General features: G+C 34.6%; 7 protein-coding genes across 7 annotated transcripts in view; 3 read left to right on the plus strand and 4 right to left on the minus strand.

Moving 5' to 3' along the window:
* LOC101894446 (rabphilin-3A) overlaps positions 1 to 6,903 on the minus strand; it is a 28,049-nt gene extending 21,146 nt beyond the window's left edge. Inside the window, exon 1 of the mRNA XM_005187588.4 lies at positions 6,321 to 6,903. Within this exon, the coding sequence (XP_005187645.1) occupies positions 6,321 to 6,403 (83 nt within the window). The 5' untranslated portion in view covers positions 6,404 to 6,903. The remainder of the gene's footprint in view (positions 1 to 6,320) is intronic.
* Positions 6,904 to 9,321: 2,418 nt separating this feature from the next.
* Positions 9,322 to 10,542, plus strand: LOC101894282 (exosome complex component RRP4). Its single transcript, XM_005187587.4, has one exon. The coding sequence runs from the start codon at positions 9,524 to 9,526 to the stop codon at positions 10,418 to 10,420; it is 897 nt and encodes a 298-aa protein (XP_005187644.1). The 5' UTR covers positions 9,322 to 9,523; the 3' UTR covers positions 10,421 to 10,542.
* Positions 10,543 to 11,165: 623 nt separating this feature from the next.
* On the plus strand, positions 11,166 to 13,333 carry LOC131802732 (zinc finger protein 43-like). Its single transcript, XM_059123176.1, has 6 exons — positions 11,166 to 11,640; positions 11,703 to 11,872; positions 11,926 to 12,079; positions 12,149 to 12,387; positions 12,443 to 12,779; positions 12,839 to 13,333. Exons 1-6 carry the CDS (start codon positions 11,267 to 11,269, stop codon positions 13,149 to 13,151), a joined length of 1,587 nt encoding a protein of 528 aa, XP_058979159.1. The 5' UTR covers positions 11,166 to 11,266; the 3' UTR covers positions 13,152 to 13,333.
* Positions 13,334 to 13,443: 110 nt separating this feature from the next.
* LOC101894114 (actin-related protein 10) lies at positions 13,444 to 14,924 on the minus strand. The gene is made up of 3 exons (XM_005187586.4): positions 14,756 to 14,924; positions 14,538 to 14,690; positions 13,444 to 14,480 (listed from the first exon to the last, which is right to left on the minus strand). The coding sequence occupies exons 1-3, from the start codon at positions 14,824 to 14,826 to the stop codon at positions 13,580 to 13,582; spliced, it is 1,125 nt and encodes a 374-aa protein (XP_005187643.1). The 5' UTR covers positions 14,827 to 14,924; the 3' UTR covers positions 13,444 to 13,579.
* Positions 14,925 to 15,705: 781 nt separating this feature from the next.
* On the minus strand, positions 15,706 to 18,059 carry LOC101893940 (CWF19-like protein 2 homolog). The gene has a single exon (XM_011295897.3). The coding sequence runs from the start codon at positions 17,952 to 17,954 to the stop codon at positions 15,780 to 15,782; it is 2,175 nt and encodes a 724-aa protein (XP_011294199.1). The 5' UTR covers positions 17,955 to 18,059; the 3' UTR covers positions 15,706 to 15,779.
* Positions 18,060 to 19,146: 1,087 nt separating this feature from the next.
* LOC101893771 (small ribosomal subunit protein eS19A) lies at positions 19,147 to 20,089 on the plus strand. Its single transcript, XM_005187584.4, has 3 exons — positions 19,147 to 19,221; positions 19,504 to 19,574; positions 19,639 to 20,089. The coding sequence occupies exons 2-3, from the start codon at positions 19,504 to 19,506 to the stop codon at positions 20,039 to 20,041; spliced, it is 474 nt and encodes a 157-aa protein (XP_005187641.1). The 5' UTR covers positions 19,147 to 19,221; the 3' UTR covers positions 20,042 to 20,089.
* A 2,294-nt stretch (positions 20,090 to 22,383) lies between these two features.
* On the minus strand, positions 22,384 to 22,976 carry LOC131802726 (probable small nuclear ribonucleoprotein G). Its single transcript, XM_059123165.1, has 2 exons — positions 22,820 to 22,976; positions 22,384 to 22,689 (listed from the first exon to the last, which is right to left on the minus strand). The coding sequence occupies exons 1-2, from the start codon at positions 22,849 to 22,851 to the stop codon at positions 22,491 to 22,493; spliced, it is 231 nt and encodes a 76-aa protein (XP_058979148.1). The 5' UTR covers positions 22,852 to 22,976; the 3' UTR covers positions 22,384 to 22,490.
* Positions 22,977 to 23,577: the final 601 nt, after the last annotated feature.

The raw sequence follows: 23,577 nt of genomic DNA on the forward strand, positions 1-23,577 counted from the left end.
CGTTCTTATGTTTTAAATCATATTTTTTATTATATATTTTTTTAAAATTTTCAGATTTTGTTTGAGAAATGGCAACCCTGTGTCTCATAAAAGTATGCAATATTTTCTGTAGAAATGTTTTACTACAATGAGGAATTTTCTTCTTGTCTTAATTAGTGGTGACCCCGTTTTAATCTCTCTCTGCCTCTCCCTTGTCGGGTGCATAGAGACACAACGTTTCAAATATTTTCTCATAGGCTCCCAGGGATGGCATGCTGTAGTAAGTTAGTAATGGACGTGGGATGACTATTCATATTTTCATTGTAAATAATGGATAATTTCCTACAATGTGTTCGAGGATGGTATGCAAATGATGGGTTAATTTACAAAAAATCATTTAATTGATGTTTAAGTATTCATCTTTTTTTGTACTACTTCATAATGGGTTGGAAGTAGGACAACATGTTAGCCGATTGATGGAAATACATAATAAATTGCTTCTCTTTATCCAATCCCCACCCAATTGGATCCCTCTTCAAAAATGTGTTAACATATTTGTTAAATAACCATTTTCTGTTTTTGAACATTGCCGCTTTTTTCTATTGTGTTTGCCAGCCATTTCTCCTTCCTCGCCCAAAGCTGTTATGATGCTTCATGTGAAACGATGGCAACACATTATGTTGTTAATGAAATAATCCTGTTGTGTATTAAGGATTCCAATAAAGATTATGCATGCCAGAACAGTGTTATAACATGCCCATAAAAAATTATGTTTTTATTAGCATGTTTTTAGGTATTTTTTCCGTAATCGTTTTAGGAAAATCATAACTTTGGAAATATTTTGAATGTTTAAGTAAAATAAACTGATTTGAGGAAATTGAAACCGCATCTAAAAGTCCTGCATGAGTTTGGTATATGTAGCTTTTCAAATATTTCTGTCATGGGGGAAAATAAAAACAAGCTCTTAATCTGAAATTTTTGCCATATTTTCAGTAATCATATTATGGTGGGCATAACATTGAAAATATGTGAGATAACTTAGTGAAATTAACTGGATTTGGTAGAGGAAACCATAATATTTAAAAGGTTAGTGAATTGTTTGAAAGTAGCTAATCAAATATCTGAGTTATCGTCAAAAATTTACAAGTGTTTAAAAATTCAAGAGTAGCAAAAAGTTTCCGCAATAATATTGGGTTGGTCATAACTTTTGAATCGGCTGAGTTAAATTTTTAAAATAAATTGTTTTTGAAAGTTGTCAATGTAGTCTTCAAATTATGTTTAGGGTACATTGATATAGCTAAACAAGTTTCTGAGTTATGGGTAAAAATGTACATGTGTTCTAAAAATAAAATTGTTGCTCTAAATTTTGTAATGATTTTAAAAATGCCATAACTTTTAAAATTGTAGAGACGTATTAGCAAAAAAGGCAGGCCTTGGAAAGAGGGAAGGAAAATCTTTCAAGCGCTATCAAATAATAAGGATGTAGCCAATCTAGTACCTGAGTTATCGCCAAAACTACACAAGTGCTCAAGGATTTAAACTTTTAACATATTTTTAGTAATAAATTTTAAGAACCCATAACTTTTGAAATAGTTAAGATATCCTGATGAAATAAACTATATTTGGGAGGGTAAAATACTTGTTATATTTTGTGTCTAAGATATATTGATGTACACAAGCGAATATAGGAGATATGGACAAAAAATCACCAATATATAATGTTTACAATTTTCCACATATTTTCCGTAAGTATTTTTAAGGCGATATAACTATTGAAATTGTTGAGATATCTCAATGATAATAGATTATGAAGCATGGAAATGTAATCTTTAAATTGTGTTTCAGTTACACTGACATAGCTAATGAAATACCTGAGTTATGGGCGAAAACTTACATGTATTTCAAAATTAAAATGTTTGCAAAATTGTTCGTAACGATTTTAAAAATACCATAACTTCTGAAATACTGGAGATATATTAATGAAATAAGTTGAATTAGAAAAAAGGAGATGTGGTTTTTAAGCTGTAGTTAAAATAAATGTAGGCAGCTGGAGACATTTTTGAGTTATCGGCAAAAGTTAAAAAGTGTCATCAAATTTAGAAAATTGACAATGTTTTATGTAAACTCACCAAAAAGGCTATAACTTGGGAAATACTTTAGATATCCAAATGAAATAAACTGTATTTGAAAGATGGACATTTGATAAGTAATCTCCATTCACCTTATTGATTTCATCTGGCCAAATACCTGAGTTATGGGCTAATTTTTATTCGTGCTTTAAAACAAACATTTTTATTAAATATTTGATATGATATATCTAGACGCCATAACGTTTTAAAATAGTCGGGATATTTTCACAAAATAACTGAATACGGAATAAGGAAAATACAGTTTCGAAATCACAGTGGAGATACTTTGGTGTAGTTGAAGAAATTTTGAAGTAAGGAGTCCAAAGGTCAAAAGTGTTTTGAAATTGATAAGTTTGACATATTGTCGGTAATCATTTTAAAGAGACCATAACTTTTGAAGTACTTGGAATATTTTATTAACATAACTTGATTTTGAAAAACAGAGACATAGGCTTTAATTTTGGTTTAAGTTAGGATAATGTAGCTGGTGAAATAGCTGAGTTATCGGCCACCGATAACAAGTCATTTTAAAGTACCAATTTTGTAGTATTTTCAGCAAGCATATTAAAAGGGATATAACTTTGGAAGTAATTGAGATATCTTGATGAAAAACTCAATTTGGAAGGAAGAAAATGCTATGCTTTAATAGTGATATGATTTTTCTATATTGCTGGTGAAATGCCTGAGTTATCACCAAAAAATTAAAAAAAGACCTTAAAATTCTAACTTGGTGAAATAAATTGATACTGAAAGAGGAATGTCTTTTTCGAAAAATAGGTAAATTTTATCGATATCCATAAGCAAACACCAGAGTTATCGTCAAAAACATACAAAGACCTTAGAATTCATGATGTTGTTATTTTTTCCGTAATCAACTTAAGGAGACCATAACTTTTAAACTAGTTGTGATATAATAATGAAAAAATGTATCATAAAAGATGAAGCTGTTTTTCGAAAAATATGAAATATTTATTGATATAGCCAATCAAATACCAGAGTTATCACCAATATATTACAGAGACCATAAACTCCATAATGTTGACATTTTTTCCGTAATCAATTTAAAGAGAACATAATTTTGGTACTAGTTGGGATATCTTGGTGAAATAAATTGATACTAAAAAAACAATGTCTTTTTCGAAAGATAGGTAAATTTTGTCGATATAGATAATCAATTACCAGAGTTATCGTCAAAGAAATATAAAGACCTTAAAATTCATAATGTTGTTATTTTTTTCGTAATTAATTAAAGAAGACCGTAACTATTGTACTAATTGAGATATCTTAATAAAATGAATTGATAATGAAAAAAGAATGCGTTTTTCAGAAAATAGGTAATTTTTATTGAAATAGCTAAGCAAATACCAGAGTTATTTCCCAAAGAAAACAAGTGCTAAGAACTAAAATTTTTTGGTCATATTCTCTATGGTGATTTTAAAGAGTTGATATCTCTAAATCTGTTAATTAAAAGGAACATTTTCTATAAAAATCCGATAAGTTTTGTAGGCATAACTTAGTTAACTCTAATGCTATACATAAATTCAAAAGAAGACTTAATTTTTCCTATTTTTCATCATTATTCTTAGGTTATATAATTTTTGTAACAAACGATGTATCTTGGAGGATCTTTCAGAAAACTGTAATGAGCATGCAATAAAGAGATTATCACGAATTTCTCAGGAAGATTCCCAATAATTTTAATCTTTTTTTTCTTTCATAAAATGACTAAGTGATGATGTTCTTATCCTTGACATGTGCAACATGCGATCTTTGACATCCTCTGTCTATTTTTGTAATTATTTTGGCTTTAGATTGAATTTCAAGTGAATGTCAACGCCAACGTAAAATGTTTCTTATTTCTTATTAGCATCATGGACTCTATGTGTCTACACATGCAGTAGGAGTGTGTGTGTGAGCTCAATTTGCAATTGGATTTAGGGCAATTTCAATTAAATATTTAATATTTTACACGTCTGGAGGCTTAAAGGACTTGTTACAAATTTTAAAATACAATTTATTTACTTTGTCTGTATTTGTTTCGAAACATCTCATATTTTTTGGAAAGTGATTTCTTTGATCCTTTTTTTTTTTTTTGAAGTAAAGAGCAAACATATCCTTAAGTCAGAACCCCCTTAATTTATTTTTAAAACCCCGTCGTTTGTCTCCTGTGACACAACACCATAACAGCAAATGATTTCTTTTATTTCTACCAGAAATTAAAACAAATACAGAAAAAAATTTAATAATATTTGTGGTTATTGCCATCGTCGTCTGCTGGAGGTAGTCCTTGTTGTTGTGGTTTTCTGCAATTGCCTTTTATTGAAGTTCATGATTCTTGTGTTTACCAAATGGGTTTTGTGTTCGCCTGTATGTATGCTTCATTTTTTTCACTTGTAATTTGTATAAAGCCTTCGCCTTCACACTGCACGCTACAAGGGGACTTTTTGTTGAGTGTGTGTGTATGTGGAATGCGGTGCTGTGCTTCGTTGAAGTTCTACTGCATATTTGCTGGGGTCTTCTATTTAATGGGGAAGAGATTATTTCTCTGCACATGTGTGTGTGTGATTTAGATGTGACTACCCGGTCGATTGCGATATGGAGTATTATTATATTAAAGGGGGGAAATATGGTCTTAGCGCAAATACAGTGATGGGGAAAAGTGAGAGCAAAAAGTAATTTTGTTAAAAAAAAAAAATATATTTAAAAAATATTTAATTTAAAAATTATTATAATTTTATAAATTAAAAAAATTTATCAACAAAAAAAATATTTTTACATTTTTAAAATATTTTTATTTTCAAAACCTTTTTTATAATATTTTTACCTTTTTGTATACATATGGCGACCCTAGGTCTTTTTAGAGCAAATCTGTTTCAAGACATTTGGAATCGATCTAGCGATGTCCGTCCGTCTTTCTGTCTGTCGGGCTGATAACTCTCGAAGGGAGTATCCGATTTGATCCAAACTAACATTATTATCTAACTTAGATCGAGTTCGGAGATGGGCAATATCGGCCCACTGCTTCTGGTAGCTCCCCCATAAAATGTCGACATTTTCAAAAAAAAAAAAATAATTTACTGCACAGAAGAAGAAAGGATAATTCGATTTTGCTCCAACTTTGCATATCCTAATATTTGCATCAGTACTAGGTTAGGTGCGAAAATGGAAAATATCGGTCCACTCGATCAAGTTCCTACCCCACAAACGTTCAAAATTTTGAATAATTATAACTCTTATAAAATGTGAAATAAATTTCCGATTATCTTCAAATAACACACATGACAATATTTTTATTAACCCAAGGTCTGGTGTGAAGATGGTATATATCGGTCCACTCCTTCTGGTACCTCCCCCACAAAGGGTCAATATTTTGAATATTCATTAAGCTCATAAAACACGAAACTAAAATCCGATTCCATTCAGACTTACCACATCTCAATATTTTCATGAGCACAAAATCTGTTTTAAAGACGGAAGAGGTGAGACCATTCCTTTTAGTACCTCCCCCACAAAGGTCAAAATTTTAAATAACCAAAACGACCATAAAATCCAAAATACAGAGCCGATTCTCTTCAAATTGCATACATCCCAATATTTTTATTCAACCAAGGTCTGTTGTGAAGATGGGATATATCGGCCCACTCCTTCTGGTACCTTCCCACAAAGGTCAAAATTTTGAGTACACATGAAGCTCATAAAACCCGAAATTAACATCCGATTCCATTCAGACTTGGTACATCTCAATATTTCAATCAACACAAAATATGTTATAAAGATGGTAGAGATCGGACCATTTCTTCTGGTACCTCTCCCACAAAGGGTTTAAGATTTTTGAAAAACAAAACGCTCAATATTGGCCAACTGCCTCGAAACTACCCCCATAAAGGGTTAAAAGTTTGAATAACCACAACTCTAGACTGTGGGTATACATCTGTCGGCAAAACCGACTTATACTATTTTATTCGTGATTTTTCTAAATATTTTTCAACTGCTCGGGCCATTAATAAAATTGGATTTACTTCTTTACATCAAAAATTCAGTAGCTTTAAAAAACAATTGCTAAGTGTCTGCACACTTTTGTACTTCACTGTCATTTTTGTTTTTCGTTTTTTTTTTTTACATATGGTTACTGTTCATAATTTCGTTATTATTTTTTGTTGTTGTTGCAGTTGTTGGTGTTATGATTTCTGTTATGCTTATATTTTCGCTTACTTTGCTCTCAATGCCAACTGTCTGTCACTGGGACAGACAAATCTGTTTCCGCTGCCGCCATTATTAAGGCTTCGAAAATCCATGGCCAAATGCAGCCGCCAGTCAGCAGCCAGTAATGACGAAAAAAACTCGAAATAACTCACACACACTCAGACACACACAAAGTTAAGTTATCAAAATGAAGATAATATTTCGTTTATTTTTTTATTATTTTTCGAAATTAATTACAATTATTTGTTTTTGCTTTATTGTTTAATAATTAATAAATGTATGATTTATGTATGCACGCGCGTGTGTGTGTGTGTTTGTAAAAAATCTATTTCCTTTTTGGTTTGTTAGTTAACATATTTCCCGTATTCTTTTTAATAAGTAACAAAAATTATAGCATATTTTTAGGCCACGGGAAATAATTTCACAATTCTTTATTAATTTTGGCCGTTTATTAAGTTTATTTTCTTTTAATTTTTACAAAACTTGACGTTTTGGATTGTTACTTTTCTTTCACAGCTAAAGAATTCAAAGTTCTACGCGTATCGGAATTTATTAAGTTACGCCCTGTTTAATGGTTGAATGCAGACTGAATATTGAAAATGGCAATATTCTGCCTGTTGCTTGGTTGTCCATCTAACACAGCAGGGCAAAAAAAATGCCAAAACCAAAGCATTTTCAACGTCACCTAACAAAGATATAACTCCTCAGTCTCTCGCTCTCTGTCTGCTCCCCTCTCACAGACGCACACACACAAACTTAGGCAATGGGGCTTTCCTTTTTTTTCGTTACTGTTATTTAGTTGGGGGAGAGTTGTGCTGTGTGATTCATACAATGAAGTTTTCTTTCGCTCTCTCTCACCGTCTAGCACTCTCTTTATGATATTTATGTGCTCTCTAATATTATGTTGTTGTTGGGAGGCATGTACCTACATGTCTGCTTGGATTTTTTTGTCTCTCCAAATAACCGTTAACAACAATTCGTCCTTAACACATACAAAAACAACAACAAAGTTACGGCAAAGCAAAGAAAAAAAAAAACAACTGAAAACTGCGTGACATTCCAGACATTCATTTCGGTTTGGATATTTATGTTTGTGTTACGCTTCAATGTTTCGTTTGGACAGATACTGTGGTATAAAAAAGAAGAGTTTTTAATAAATGGTTCACGGCATGAACTTTCCTATACGATGAAATTAATGCATTAAATTTTAAGCTACAAAAGTTCAGAAAATTTTTCAAGATAAAAAAACTCCCAAAAATCAAATAATAAAATTGTCGTTATTAAAATGTATGTTTAAAAATTCCAATTGATTTGAAACCACTGTACACATACACATGCCTTATTCCCCACGTGCCTTGTACATTGTTATCATTCTATTGGTTTCAATGTTTCGTGTTTTTCTTAATATTTTTCTGCTTTAATTTATGTTGGAGTACTCGAAGGGTGGTGCTCCGTCTTTGGAGATATGAGAGGACGAAATTTTTGCTTACTCAATATTTTACGTTCTACTATTTGATTGCTAGCTCTTCGTTCTTTTTTCTTTTTTGAAATACCGGAACGATGGTTTGTGTGTTGAAATTTCTTCCGAAAACAACTACTCCCGTTGTTGTTGTCATGTCCAGTGCATTTCTTGTATGTGGGGGCCAATAATTTGCTTTGCTGTGAAACGTTTTGGCGTTTTGTTATGTTTATATGGTATTTGCATATTAACTATGCTGTGTTTGTCCACCCCCCATAGATGTCTGGTAAAAACAGTGTATGTGTGTGTGGGGGGAGCTCAAAGTTAAACACAACAATTTTTAGTAGGAAAAACAGACTGGAATGTTTGTATTGCATTTTTTTTTTTTTTTTTGTAATGAGGAAAACCTATAGCATTCTTTAAGGGTGACATTAATTAGGACACAAATTCGTTAGAAAAATTCTTCTTAATTAAAAATTTTGAAAGCATAAAGAATTTTTTATGAAGTTGCGTGAAAAGATTTCTGGAATGGAGGAAAATAATTATCGAAGCAGCTTGTTTGTCAAGTACACAAACTGTCATTCAATGAAAAATTTGAAATTAATTATCAAATAAATTCTGAAATATAGTTCTTAAGAATAATAAGTTCCAGTCTCCAATTCAAAGTATAAAGTTTGACGGAGATGAGTTTTTGGGAGATGACCAAAGGAAAATAACACTCACTCTTATTTTCCGTTGATTTTGCAGAATTTCTTCGAGAATACCACATCATCAATCATATGTGTAGAAAAATTGATCTACCTTTAAAAAAATATATATAGTCCAGTTCTTCCATTCCACATTTGCATTGTTCCAGAACCTGCAGGAATCTACTAGTTTTACAATTTTTTCGGGATATCATAAAGGGAAAATCGGTTATCGTAGTAAAACGTTTACATTCCTGCAGTTCTGGAACAGACTAATTATTCTATAGAACTTTATTGCTTTGACAAGTTCATCCTATAAAAAATTATGAATTTTTCCCAGGTTAACATTTTACATAGAAATATCACTTGAACATCTTTAAATAAATTATAGGACATTTTGTGGAGAAATACTAAACCAAATGCTTAACTGAACTGGCCAAGTTTTTTGAAAAAATAGGTAGCTATTGAAAATATTATTTTATAGGAAGTACCTCACTATTGAGTAAATAGCTATGTAATTGTCGATCTCTATAACCCTAATCTATTTAGATTTAATTTTAAAACTGAACGGCTATAACTCTAATCTATTTAGATTTAATTTAAAAACTGAACGGCTTAATCCTTGTTTTTCAAACGTTCTCTTCTCAACACACAATTATCCTTTTCATTTCTTGGAAAGGAGGAGTAAATACATTTTCCACTCCTTCATTGCCATTCGCAACAACATTTCTTCTAGTGGAAAGGAGAAAAATAAAACTGTGGCTCCCTATTTTATTTCCACCCGTTTTCGATCTGCAGAGACCTACTTTTCTTCGAGTGGAAAGGAGGAGGAAATAAAATTATGTCTATTTCTTTGTTAATTTTGCATTTTTTTGTTTTGATTTACATCTTTATCTTTCATTCTGCATAGTGTTTTACTTCGTAGTCTTAAGCGGCGTTGGTTTTCTAACAGAGCTTTGTAATTTGATTTCTCCCACAGACAAAAATCATCCGGCTTTGTTGTTTGTCTTTTGTGTGGCGTGCGTTGCCCACGTTCCTCTTGTTCCTTCCTTTTAAATTTTTTTAAAATGACCACGAACGTAAATATCCGCCTAGCCCTGGATCGTGTCAATATGGGTCTATTGGCACAAAATCAAGCGAATGCTCCACGCTTATATACACCCGGTGAAGTGGTTACAGCTCAACAGGGCTTCATGAAAGGCCACGGAACCTATGTGGAAGGAGATGACATCAAAGCTTCTGTGGCCGGTGTCATGGAACAAGTCAACAAATTGGTGTCCATAAAACCCTTAAAAAGTCGTTATGTCGGTGAAATTGGCGATGTGGTGGTGGCACGGATAACCGAGGTGCAACAGAAAAGATGGAAAGTCGATACCAATTCTCGTTTGGATTCCATTCTCTTGCTATCCTCTGTGAATTTACCCGGTGGTGAGCTGAGAAGACGTGTGGCGGAAGATGAACAGGCAATGCGTAAATATTTACAAGAAGGTGATCTTATTTCGGCCGAAGTACAAAATATCTACGATGAGGGTACGCTGTCGCTGTACACACGTTCCTTGAAATATGGCAAACTGTCACAGGGTTTGTTGGTTAAGGTCTTCCCTTCACTGGTCAAACGGCGTAAGACACATTTTCACAATTTACCCTGTGGTGCCAGCATTATTTTGGGTAATAATGGTTTCATATGGGTATCGCCATCGTCCCGTTCCGATGGCGAGGGTGGTGATGGTGGCTTTTCACAAAATCTGTCCGAGATTATACCACGAGGTGACCGTGAAGTCATTGCCCGATTGAGGAACTGTATATTGGCTCTGGCCCATTGTAAAATGATGCTGTATGACACAAGTATTCAATATGCCTACGAGGAGTCAATGAAATATGAAGTCCATGAGCTGCTACAACAAGAAGCCATATTCGATGTGGCGTTTTTGACACAACATCGCTTGAGATTGCAGGAGGAATGAGAGGGGCGCTGTGTGTATGTCTGATAGTTATTAAGTTTGTAAGCATTTTTTTGTAAATAAATTATTTACAATTATGAAAAATAAAATGGTTTTCTATATCGAACACAAATTTTGAATATCAATTCTTTACGATTGTTTCATTCGCTGAAATATTCTGAAATAAATCTTTAAAATTAAGAAAATCTGTGCTAGATAAACTTTGTGATATTTTTTGGGGTTTCCGAACATTTCTGTGGTGGAATTTCCTAGCATATCGTAAATAACGAAATTTGGCATAAAGCGACAAAAATGGAATCGCTAATCAACGCTTGGGATTATTGATGTCAAATGTTTTTTCAAATAAAGTAGATATTTATATGTTTCTTATACGACGTCAATCGGAGGTTACTATATACCTTTTCCAACAATTTTTACAAATTTGAATAATTTTTCATACAATTTTTCAATTCAATTGGTTTGACGGTTCATTGACCAGCAGCCGTGTCTATGCTTCTACCTGTATACTTCTACTATGGTCTACCCATGGCAGGGGTGCTTTCAACTTTAATTCAGACTTCACTAATAATTTTATCGATATTTGTCCCGATCGATCGGGATAATCCCGCCCAGCATTCTAACAACTCTAATTGAGTCATATATGTCAGTGAATGATGCAACTAGTTCACGGCTCATTTTAGTAACCTATGGCTCTGTTGTGTCAAAGGAATATCAACCGTTTGTTTACATTCTTAAACTGCAAGGCACAACAGGCCAACTTGACCAATTTAATATTTTATAAATGATTTTAAACAATTAATATTTAATATTGTGGTAGTAATTCGAATGAATTGAATACATATCCAGAAAATGGACAAATATTTGGAATACATCAAATGTGGAGACGTACTTATATCTCCCAATTTGAATAGCAAACAATACATCCTCAAATGCGTCGAGTGTGATCAACACTATGCAATATTGGATTCATTGCTTCATCATTATATGGAACATTGCAGCGTAACGGACGAATGCATTGAGATTGCTGCCAATATTACTGACCCACTTAATATGATCCCGTCGGTTCATGATCTAGAAAATAATCTAAAAATTGAAATTCTGGAACCACTCGACAAAGTCAATGAGAACCAAAAGGAAACAATAAATATTGTGAATTGTAATTCAGCTGCTGAGCAAGTCCAAAGCGACCAAAATGAGTCGAGTGCAAGTAGTTGTGACGAAAGGTAAATCGGAAAAGCTATATTCATTTGAGTTTTAAATACTATTCATTCATTATTCCCAACAGAGACTCTGAATATTCGTCTATAGGGAACACAGAAACATCTCTACATGGTGTCACAAATGAAGATAGCCCTGCAAGAAAATGTCTTAATCCAACATCGCCCAAAGGCCTGAAAAGACACAGAACAGTGCATACTTCCAAAGGCACATTTCAATGCGAAGATTGTAAAAGAAGTAAGTGCATGCCTTATTTTAAAGCTCTATATGATATTGTATATTTTTTTTAGCTTTCAAAACAATGAGAACGCTCAATAATCACCTTAAAACACACAAAAGTTTTGAACCTCTTAACAATACTACAAGGATCGAAGAAAGGTGTGATGAAGGTGACATCGACAATTTAACCTTTGGAAACAAATGCCAATTAATAGACACAGATATGTAAGACATCAGAAATTGTTATTTCTATGTACGCCAATGTTTTTATAGCACTATCCTGTAATTTTGTAGGTCATATAAAACTGAAAGGGCTGAAGAAGAAAACATAAACCATTCCACCGATAATATGGATACGGAAGAAAATCAAAAACAACAGGAAGACAATACAAATAGATTAACTTGTAATCAATGTGGAAGCGAATTAAAGACACGCAAAAGTCTTAAAAGGCATTTACGTATTCACATGCGAGAGACTGATGGGAGAATGCGTAACAAATCTGCAAAAAATGAGTGTGGATTTTGTAAAAAGGGTAGGGTGTAGTATTGTCATACTTTACTTAAATAATTTAAGAATTTTCTTGACAGTTTTCCATCAGTCCAGTTCCCTGAAAGACCACCTAAGAGTTCATACAGGAGAGCAGCCTTATCTGTGTTCGGAATGTGGTAAAGCTTTTAAGAGCCTGAGTAACATGAAACAACACTTTTTACGCCATGGCTCCGATCGTCCTTACGAATGTCCTGATTGTCCGAAAAAATTTCCCTGCCTTAGTGATTTGGCCTCCCACAAGGCAGTACATACGAAGACTAAATCTCATGTATGTGATATTTGTGGCAGTGGCTTTGTCAAGCCATATCTCCTTAAGAAGCACAAACTGTATCACGCCAATGAACGGAAATTTTCGTGCGAATTTTGTGAAAAACGGTAAAAATTTTAAAAACACATACATTATTTGAAATTTTACGGTTGTTTCTTTTTTTCAGATTTGTCCTCGCTGACCAATGTCGAAGACATATGCGAACCCATACGGGTGAGAAACCATATAAATGTAAATATTGTGTCCGTTCCTTTGCCCAGAGTAATGATTTAATAAAGCATTTAAGAGGGCATTTGGGAGCTGATAGTGTCTATAAATGTGAAATGTGCCCACAAGGATTTCGTTTGCAAAGTGAGTTAAGAGCACATTTCAATACGCACAAGAATGATGATGAAGAAACGAGACAAAGAAATCTGCAAGCGCTCAAAGATGATGAACTGAGAATACAAATGAAATTTGGCCTTGTGCCAAAAACATAAATAGAAGGCCAGTGTACATAAGTCATGGAAAGAATGCATTAGGCCTGCAATGGAATAAAGTTGAACATTCCGTCTGTGTAATATAAGTCTAATTAAATTTTACTTAATTTTGAAATTTGGAAGTCGTATTTGATACGGCTAAAACGACGTAATTCAAATTTAAAAGGAGATTTCATAAATTATTGCAATTTTTTCTTTCTAATCAAATCAAAGCAACAAATCTAATTATTTTAGGGTTTCAAACGATATATAGTGCAGAGCGTTGAATAGAATCAACCTTTCAATATAAATCATAATTTGGATTTGGTTTTTAGTTTACATTTCAAGTACAGGCCTTGTGTATTCTGCAAATTTTGACTTAAGTTTAAAATGTTTTCAACATTTTAAGCATTACAATAAATATCTTAGAGAATATAATAAATACTTTTCTAACCGGCTGTGCGATTGTCATCCAAACAAACCCAATCGGGTACTCTTTCCAAGCGCATATACGCTTCCTTGGTGAGTGATCTTGTGTTCACTAAATCGGTACCACCACACAATGAGCCACCAATCCAAGCCGTTACATTTGGACGACCAATGGTTTTATGAAATTTAAATGTTACATCTCCATGAAGCCTTTCCTTATACTCTTTGTCGTTCTCCACCAAATACTTAAGTTCTTGTTGAAGTCTGGGTAGAAGTCCCATTATTATTGCACTACCACCAATAACAAAAATATTCTCCATCAATGAACGGCGTATGTCCATTGGACATCTGAGTATTGATTGCATAATAAGATGTGGCAGACTATCACGATCATTGTTCTCTTCAAAGAATATTTCAAATGCAGTTTCACGTACTTTTCCGGGCACTGTAATTATTGCCTCATCGCCGATGGGATAGTCTACATCTGGAGGGGCTTGTGGTGGTTCATTTTTCAAATAAGATTGGGCTCGCTCTAATTTCGTTACAAAACAAGTGCGCACTTTAATATCCTCTAAAACCGATTCACTGAGTAACTCCTCACGGACACCGGTTGCCACTAACATGCGTTTGATTTCTTCCTGGACGGCACGCCCGCCATACTTTTGATCTTGGAATGCTTGCATAACCTGAACACCACTAAAAATGGGCATAACGGTTGTTTCACTATAACCCATATCAATGACAACACCATGGGGCACCGCCAATGTGGAAAGGGCAATCATGTGTGATGGTACATAGAGTACTGAGGAAACTTCAAAATGACGAAACAGTGCCTTAGCCAAAGTCTCACGTATAATTGTCTGGCCAAAAACATTCTCCACCACAACAATTTTCCTTTCTTTTGGACTGACTAGTAAATATCTGTAAAGAAAGTTCGACATTAAAAAGGAAAACCTTCGCTCATAACTAACTACTTACTTGAAAAATATGGTCTGCAAAAAATCCACCATTTGATCATAAAACTCCAGTTTGTCACCATAATCAAATAGATGTTTTGTCTCACCACTCGATGACAGTATAACTTCTGTGGGTATAATTTTTCTGGGATATGCTTCTGCTGCAAATCCAAACCTGCAAAAAAGATGTATCATCAGTTTAAGCCATGACGTCATTGGTAAGTGTTAGTTTTTCATTACTTGGTATAGGCTGAGCCTATATCTAACACAACAGGGGGCTTTTCCTGCATTGCTGTTTCATATAGTGGCATATTTAAAGATTTTTTTCAATAAATAATTAAAAGCAAAAATCAAACGAATTTGTTGACATAAACGAATGAATCGTAGTTCAATACAACAAATCACTGGAATGAACCATGTGAACTTTTTCTCTGGCATGAATTTATTGCTGAAAATAACTATAAAGGGGTAGGGCCACGCATCAAATTGGTACAAGGAAAAACAATTCAAATTCTTAAGCCTGTTTATAGTTCAGTTTGGTTATCCTTAAGGTACAGTACATAAAAAGCTAGAAGTCACGGCTAGGCATATTAATGTCAAATTATAAAGGAAAACGACGGCAAGATTTTAGTGCGACTCTGTAATTCCTTTATGAAATGTCACAAAATATGCCTAGCAATGACTTCAAGCTTCTTATGTGATTGCGCCCTTACTTTAGAAAAAGTAAAGGATAAAGTTCACATTTTCTTTTAAAATAAATGAATTTTCGGAGACATGACATGTTTTTTGTCATGATAGAAGAATACAGCTAAATGCATCAACGCTTGGGATCGTTATGCCAAAAAAAAAATTAAATGTCTTTTCAAATATAAGTAGATTTTTATATGTTTTCTTATAGGATGTCATTCGGAGGTTATTATTACAAGCGTTTTTTAACAACTTTTACAAATTTAAATAATTTTTCATTCAACATTTTCAATTCCAAAATTGGTTTGACAGTTCATAGTCCCAGCAGATGCGTCTACCTATATTCTTCTACCATGGTATATTCCAAAACCAGCAAATTAGTACAAGTTTGTAATTTTTGTAATGCCAGTAGTAAAATGTTTAGATTCTTGTAGGTTCAGAGAATTCGATATCTCAAAAAATAATTACGCCAATCACCTATAAAATGCATTCAAACAAAAAAATTGGATTATGTTTTGTTACAAAGTAACAAGTCGTTTAATTTTCTGTTCTTTATCAATTAAAATAAATTACACTATCATTTTGTACAATCATATTTCTTCCACCAATCGGCAAACATTTTAACCTTTGTTATTATATTTTGTTCCTTTTGCTGACGTCTCCATTTGTTTGCGTCCAAATGTAACATTCCACCAATAATCTCTTCGGCAAAATTCTGTGGAAAACGTTGTTCATCTTCGATGACGTGCGCAAAACCGGTGTCCATGCCGAAGTTTACCCAAAAGTAAGGTAGTCCCTTGGGTATACTGCTGCGCAGTGATTTCTTGCTCAACGAAACCAATTGTTTATTGACACACCATTCATGTTCGGATTCTTCAATGGCTTTCTTGAAATAAAACGGTGCCATTTCACCCTCAGATTCCCTAATGGGTATGCAATGTATTGCCAAGTGAGGACGTTTGTGTAGTCTATTGGCAATTTCAAAGAAAATAACATCCTTGCGTTGAGCGGCAAACATTCTTGTTAAAGCTTTGCGGAAATCATTGATTTCCTCCCATGTATCCTCGTCCAACTGAGTACAACATGTCGCATGCTGGGTGGGTATAATCATACAATGGCCTGTTTGTAGTCCTTGATACCAGGGCAATGCCAGATATACCTTATCTCCAACGGCAACCAATAACTCTTTTTGCATTTTCGTAGAATCGAAACATCTATAGCAGTTATCCAAAACCGCCTCCATTTTTTGATGTTCTCTAATGGCACGATCACGCTCTCTGCGAGCCTCCCGTGACGAATCATCTTTGCAGATCTTTTCGGCAAATATATCCTCCAAATCATCATTGGGGTTTTTATTCTTGGCTGCTAGGTCAGCAAATTCCAAATTAGCCTGTGATGCTGTGGTATACTTTTCGCGCTCAAACATTTGCTTGATATCGTAACGGTCATCATCGGCAAAGTAGCGTACACGCTGGCCCTCGTCATCGTGTGTCTTGACACGCTTTTGTTTCTTCTTGCCGCCATACAGATCTCGGGGATCAACAAATTTCGATGCAGGTAAAGGTCGACTATGTCCCGACTGGTCTGTGTGAGTAAGCAGCACATGTTCCTCTTCCGTTTTCTTAGATTTTTCCTTGTTTTGGTGGCGATTTGCCTCAACCTCAGCCTTTTTGCGTTCCTTGAAGAGATTTCTTTGTACCCTGGCCTTTTCCAATTTGGCACGCATCTCTTCCACAGCAGTCAAATCGCCCATGATCTCGGCTTTGAGTATCTTTGCAGCCAGTTCGTTCATTTGTTGATCCGTTAGAAAGTCAGAAGTTGAAGCACTTTGCTTTTTCTCCTTGACATTGTCCCGATCATCATGTTCTGAGGAAGAAGAATTACTACTACTACTAGGCGTGGCAGATCTTTTTCTGGTAGGTGGTGGAGGTTTTCTTTCCTTTGGTATTTCATTTGCATCACTTTGTTTTCTCCACCCCCGGGAAGAGCTCTGAGACGTTGACGACCTAGCGGTGTGGCGACTTTCATACTCATCATCGTCACGAGGTTTTTGAAAACCTGGCAAGCCAGTACCAGTGATTTTCCAATACGGGTTCAATTCTCTAGTGCTTTTTGCCGGATCATACGTATCAATCTGCTGTTTCTCCTGGGGTTTATTTGGACGTTCGCGTGAATATGTCTTTAACATTAGGGCATCTGTCATCCAACTGTCTCTTTGCACCGGAACTTCAGGCTTAGGAGCCTCTGACCACCTTTCTTCACCATCTTCCTCGCTGCTTTCGCTACTGCTGCTTTCTTCCTGCTTCTTATGTTTAGCCTCTTTCTTCTTTCTTTTACTCTTTTTTGAGGATTTTTTCGATTTCTTATGTCTTTTATCTTCTTCAGAAGATGAAGAACTCTCAGATGTGCTACTTTCGGTGGAAGACGTATCCTCATCACTACTCTCCTCACTTTCCTCCTCAGAACTTGACTGATGTTTATGTTTCTTCTTGGTTTTCTTTTTTGTTTTTGCACTTTTCTTTTTGTCTTTCTTCTTTTTGAGTTTCTTGAGCTCTTTTTCCTTTTTCTTAAGCTTCTTTTCCACTGCAGGATGCATCCAATTGACCTCACCTTTCAGTTGTTTACTAGCTTCTCGTTCAGCCCTTTGAACTGCCCGCTTTTTGGCATCTTCCAACAATGCCTCACGTGCCGCCCGCAATTCGGCGCGGGCTTTATCTTTTTCTCGGGCACTCTCGAATTGTATGTAACTCATTTTATAGTCCTTTCCTTATTTCTTACTCCCGGTTCGGCTTTAGGCTCTTCCAGATGGACGTCACACCAGCCACTATTTTGTTGATTACAAAGTCTCGAGTAGTCCAACCGACGCCGACGACAAGTACAACACTGCAATATGGCAACACTGAAACGAATTACTGGAATCAAAACAGAAAGGGACGATAATAATGGTGTTCCCTAGATCGAAAAATGCACACTATAGCGAATTATAATTAAGGTATGTCAAATAAGCAAATAAGCGATATTTTTGACAGCCAGCAACAAGCTTAGGATTCTAACAAAAAGCGGACAAGTTACGTTTTGACAAATCAAATTAACGCTTGCAAGTTTATGCAGGGACTCCGTCGGTTTAGGTTTCACAGTTTTCTTGCAAAAGAGAATAAAGCTACGTTACTCTGTTAGAAGAAGCTGCTGGACAAGTGTGCCCGACTTTTGCCAATTGTTTGTATGTATTTATTGTTTTGAAAAAAAAAAAATTGCGAGACGCGCATTAAAGCTATTCGCCAGTATTGCCATGGAATTGAAGATAGAACTGTTTAGATCAAATTTCTTTAAGAGAATCTTTCTTTCTTTCATTTTTCCCACTGTTTAACTGATTTTAAAAATAAGGTAAAATATTGAATAAATGAAAACAAATTGTGGCATGAAAATTTGACAGGAAGCGGGCATAGCCTCAGGGCTGTATTTTTGTAGTTTTACGAAGCTGTTCTTTTCTCTTTGTAATTGGAAACTATTACAATTGGGCCAATTTTAAAAAATGTCAATATTTACAACGTTTTTGTTTAATAGACTCCAAATATGGACCTGGTGTATTTGGGTAATACGGACGTATAAAACATTCTACCAAAGCGGGTTTGTTATGGTATTGGTATATATGGTATGATCCAGACCCTGCATGCTAGTTTTCCAATTTTTTCGACATCATAAAGAAAACATCGGTTATCGGACAATCAACAAAGGAAAATATTACAAATATTACATAAAAAATATTGTAAAATACATGAAATTCTATACAGAGATTTACTCCCTTTTCTTCTTTTCCCAATAAATGTGGTTTTATATCGATAATATATTTTTTAAATAAATTCTTTTGTACTGTACTATTTTCCACTAACGGTCAATAATCTATCAAATTTCTAAACACTTCCCAACAAAAACCCGCTCAGCTGTTTGAAGTGTCAAACATTAACTGCGGCCAACTTAACTCAACATGTCCTTTCTTCCGGTTCTCTCTGTCAAGCAAGGTATGAATTGCCGAGAAATTTTATAAAATTTATAAAAAAAAAATCACATTGTATGCGCAAAAAATGTAAAAAATGATTCAAATTGAAAATCATAGTGGTAAACAAATGCTTTTTTATTAAGTGAGACATTTTATGTCATTCATAAACGAGAAATGACTGGAAAAAAGAAAACACAAAGATCCACATGTGACAAAAACAACATTTTGTTGCTGTATACAATGTTAATTATGTGAGGTGTGGTGTGTGTGCAACGTAACTAATGAACAAATTTTTGTCTTATAGATGCCCGGCGTTACTGTAAAAGATATTGATCAACACGCTTGCGTCAAGGCTGTTGCCAGCTTCTTGAAGAAGTAAGTTTTTCTCATATAATGTTATCCCTTGTTGTGTATTAATTGTATCTGTTTCTTTTGATAGGACTGGTAAACTAAAGGTCCCCGACCAAATGGACATCATCAAGACAGCCAAATACAAGGAATTGGCTCCTTACGATCCCGACTGGTTCTATATCCGTTGTGCTTCGATTTTGCGTCATTTGTACCACCGCAGCCCAGCTGGTGTTGGTTCCATCACCAAGATCTACGGTGGCCGCAAACGTAACGGTGTCCACCCCTCTCACTTCTGCCGTGCTGCTGATGGTGCTGCCCGTAAAGCTTTGCAAGCCTTGGAACACGCCCGCCTTATCGAAAAGCACCCCGATGGTGGCCGTAAATTGACCCCAATTGGCCAACGTGATTTGGATCGCATTGCCAATCAAATCGTCACCAAGCAACGTGAAGCTACCAAAGTAGCTGGCCCAATTGTCATTTCCGAAAACTAAAGTTGACAAGAGAAATAAAAAATAGTTGATACTTTTTTTTTAACTAAATTTTGCAAGCAATAAGTGAATTTATTTCGAGTGGAGAAGTGCTATTGTCCTGATTAAATGTATATATGAGCATATTCTGGATTTAAGGTTCAAGTAAAGCTATAGATTTTAAAAAGCCAAGATTGTGTACTGACTTTGGCATCAACATTCAGTTTTACCAGAATTTGGGCATCGGTTCGCAAAACTTATCATTAAAGTGAGATCAACAACTGAAAATTAAGGTGAGAACAGTTTTCTTAGCTGTTCTTATCAGACCTTGGTACAATCCTAGATTATCTAACATGCCCAGATTTCACTGAAATTTTACACCATTGATAGTGTGTGATCCGTAGCAGAAACATTATTCTGTAGCTACATATTAACTTCGAATATAGAGAACAGGTTTTATAAACAAAAATCGACTGTAAAAATTAGCATTAAACAAAGACCCAATTACTAGCATCGAAGAAGCATGCTATTTATTTTTGATCATTTGATACTTCTAGTCTCATTGAATGGCTTTTGATTAAGTACTACTTAAGTCAGCATAAGTACTAGGACCAACTTCTCGCATAGATATGAAAAAAGTTCGAGAGAAATTAATTTGTGCAGGGAAACCACTGGAATCTGAATCCGAAAATTGATCTAACTATAAGTCGTGGTTTAAAATTCATTTCAACCTAAATCTGGAAGCCAGCCATATACTCGAATGTCTCATTGTCCCATTGTTTCGAATGTCTCTGTTACAGAGCCATTAGTGTCCAATTTATATCACCTCGGCAACTGATTTTGTTTAGGCAAGACAATATGAAACCCTACACCCAATTGCATATTTAGTAGTGCTTCATATAACAAATCGGATGAACAAGATATATGGGGGCTATAGCTATATCTGAACCGATTTTCCCTAGATTTGACATACTTTTTTCTATGCTCAATATGTTGATAAGTGCCAAATTCCATTTTATTTGGGCTAATATTACATGTTTGGTGCACAATAAATCGCAAATGGGACGAAGTTATATATGCCAGCTCTGTCCAAATCTGAACCGATCTCGATAAAATTTGGCAAAGGTTTTTCTGAGCTGTATTTGATATATTTCCCCAAATGTCGTTGTTATAGAGTTCATACTACGGACGCGGAGGGCAAAAATATCAAATCGGACGAATAATATATATAGGTGCCATAGCTATATCTGAAACGATTTCGATCAAATTTGGCGTACTTATGTCTGGGCTCAAATTTGGGGCAATATTACACTCTTGGTGCACAATAAAAGGTAAATCGGACGAAGATATATAAGGGAGCTATATCCAAATCTGAAACGATTACCTCCAATTTCTAGAGGGTTCGTCCTTGGGTCAAACAAATGACCTGTGCAAAATTTCATCTGGATCGGACAATAAATGCGACCTGTAACATGGCCAGGCAGATGGACGGAAAAACATAAATCGATTCTATGCAGATAATCAAAAGGAACTATGTACCCATAGACTCGTTTGCTTATGCCTGTTACAAATAAATGAACAAAGACATAATACCCTGACCACCTTGAGGTGTGGGGTATAAACAGTGACTAACTTCTGGAAGTCGGCACTGAGGAATGTGAATCCGGATTTTTGTAGGTTTTCATTGGCTATGTTTCAGAACCTGCAAGAATCTTCTAGTTTTGCAATTTTATTCTGTATCATAAAGGGAAAATCGGTTATCGTGGTAGAAACTTTTACATTCTTGCAGTTCTGGAACAGACCAATTGAATTTACTTAGGATTTCGATACCTCGTGTTTCAATCTTTTTGGAACATCAAATCCAAATAGAGAATTAATATAGCCCAAGTTAATATGGATTTTAAAAACAAATTTTCCCAAATGATTTTGTCGGCAGTAGTTTTCATTCCCCGGCAAATCTTTTACACGAAAAAAAACAAATGTATTGTGTTTTATATATTTTATTCTTAAATATTACTCCTTATACAAAAATTCTCTATTGAGCCTATACAATAAGTCCTTACGAACTTATCGACAGTAGTGCTTTTGAACTTATAATTATTTCTTATACAAAATTTCTTTATTGAGCCTATGCAATATGTCCGAAAACTTATTACATTCTTAATCTAAACTTACAAACTATCTCTTACACAAAATTTCTCTATTGAGCCTATGCAAGAAGTTGAACAAAAAAAACACTGTGACAAAGTACATGAAATAAAAGTACAAATTGCCATTTATTTTTAACTTAAACCTTCTTGCAATCATAAAAGGGTGTTCTCAAAATCGATCCCCATTCCTAAAAAAGCACTAACATTGCAGATCGGTATGTTTCTTAGCTGAAATAGTTTTATTTTATGATATCAAAAATACACATACCATATAGGGTATAACTTATTCTAATTAATCTGCTTTGTAGTGCCCAAAAGTCGCTCTAGACCCGGTCCAGGGCCTCGACCATAACAATGCTGTTGCCACGAATAACAACCATACCAATGTTGTTGCGGGTACTGTCTTTGCACTCTTCCACTGTCTCGTCGAGCACCACATTCATGAAAGGATCAAATCCACGCAGTATACCAGCTACGGAACGGCCACCGTTCAGCTTAAGCAACATGCGTTTATCCATGTACCTGAAAAAATTAATTGTGGATATTAATATGACGGCAAGTAACAAAATTGCACACATGCATGTAATTGAGAAATATGGTTTAAACTATCACAATATATGCACAATAATATTATCAAGAGTCAAATAATTACTTTTTAAGTTCTGGGGGATGTGCTTTCGACATATTTTAGCGTTTCTTCAGAAAAAACTAAACGTATAATCTCGAAAAAATTAATCAAGCCGCAAAAAATATTTTTGGCGTGTGTTGCAGAGTTGCAATTTTAAGCAGTGCGTTGCCAACTCATTTTGCACAGATGCATTTATCGAAAGTTGACTATTGGGTGGTGTACACATTATCGATCATGGAGGTGGTAACAGAGCAAATGCTCCATTCCATGGTACAATGAATTCAAGGTAGGGCAGAACAACCATATGATTTCAATTTTTTCATTTTTCTGGCTTAATATGTCAACTTTATTTGTTTATGTGTGTGTATTTTTTCAAGAATAAAAAATTGTTCAGGAAATATTCAAATTTGGGTGTTTTCAAAATGCTTATTGCAACGTATACCTCGACAAAATCTACAGTTTTTGTTGCGAAATAAACCATAAGAGATATATAGAACATATTTTTGAAAAGAAATTTTGACCTTTCATTCATTTTTCGCGGTTTGAAATTATTTATTCAAAATAAATGCAACAAGTTGTTTGATTTTTTATTGTTTTGATACTAATTCTGACATTACAAGCCAAACAGGTAGACCTCTATACTTGCAATTTTTTCAAAGTTGACCTACCTTCTCTTCATTGTACCATGCTCCATTCCATGACTTCAAAATCTGAAACTTTTTACTATGATAAATGATTTTTCCTTTATGATATCGAAAAAAAAAATTTAAAAAAAAAACTAG

The sequence above is a fragment of the Musca domestica genome, unplaced genomic scaffold (genome assembly GCF_030504385.1).
Source record: "Musca domestica strain aabys unplaced genomic scaffold, Musca_domestica.polishedcontigs.V.1.1 236, whole genome shotgun sequence".
Taxonomy (NCBI): Eukaryota; Metazoa; Arthropoda; class Insecta; order Diptera; family Muscidae; genus Musca; species Musca domestica.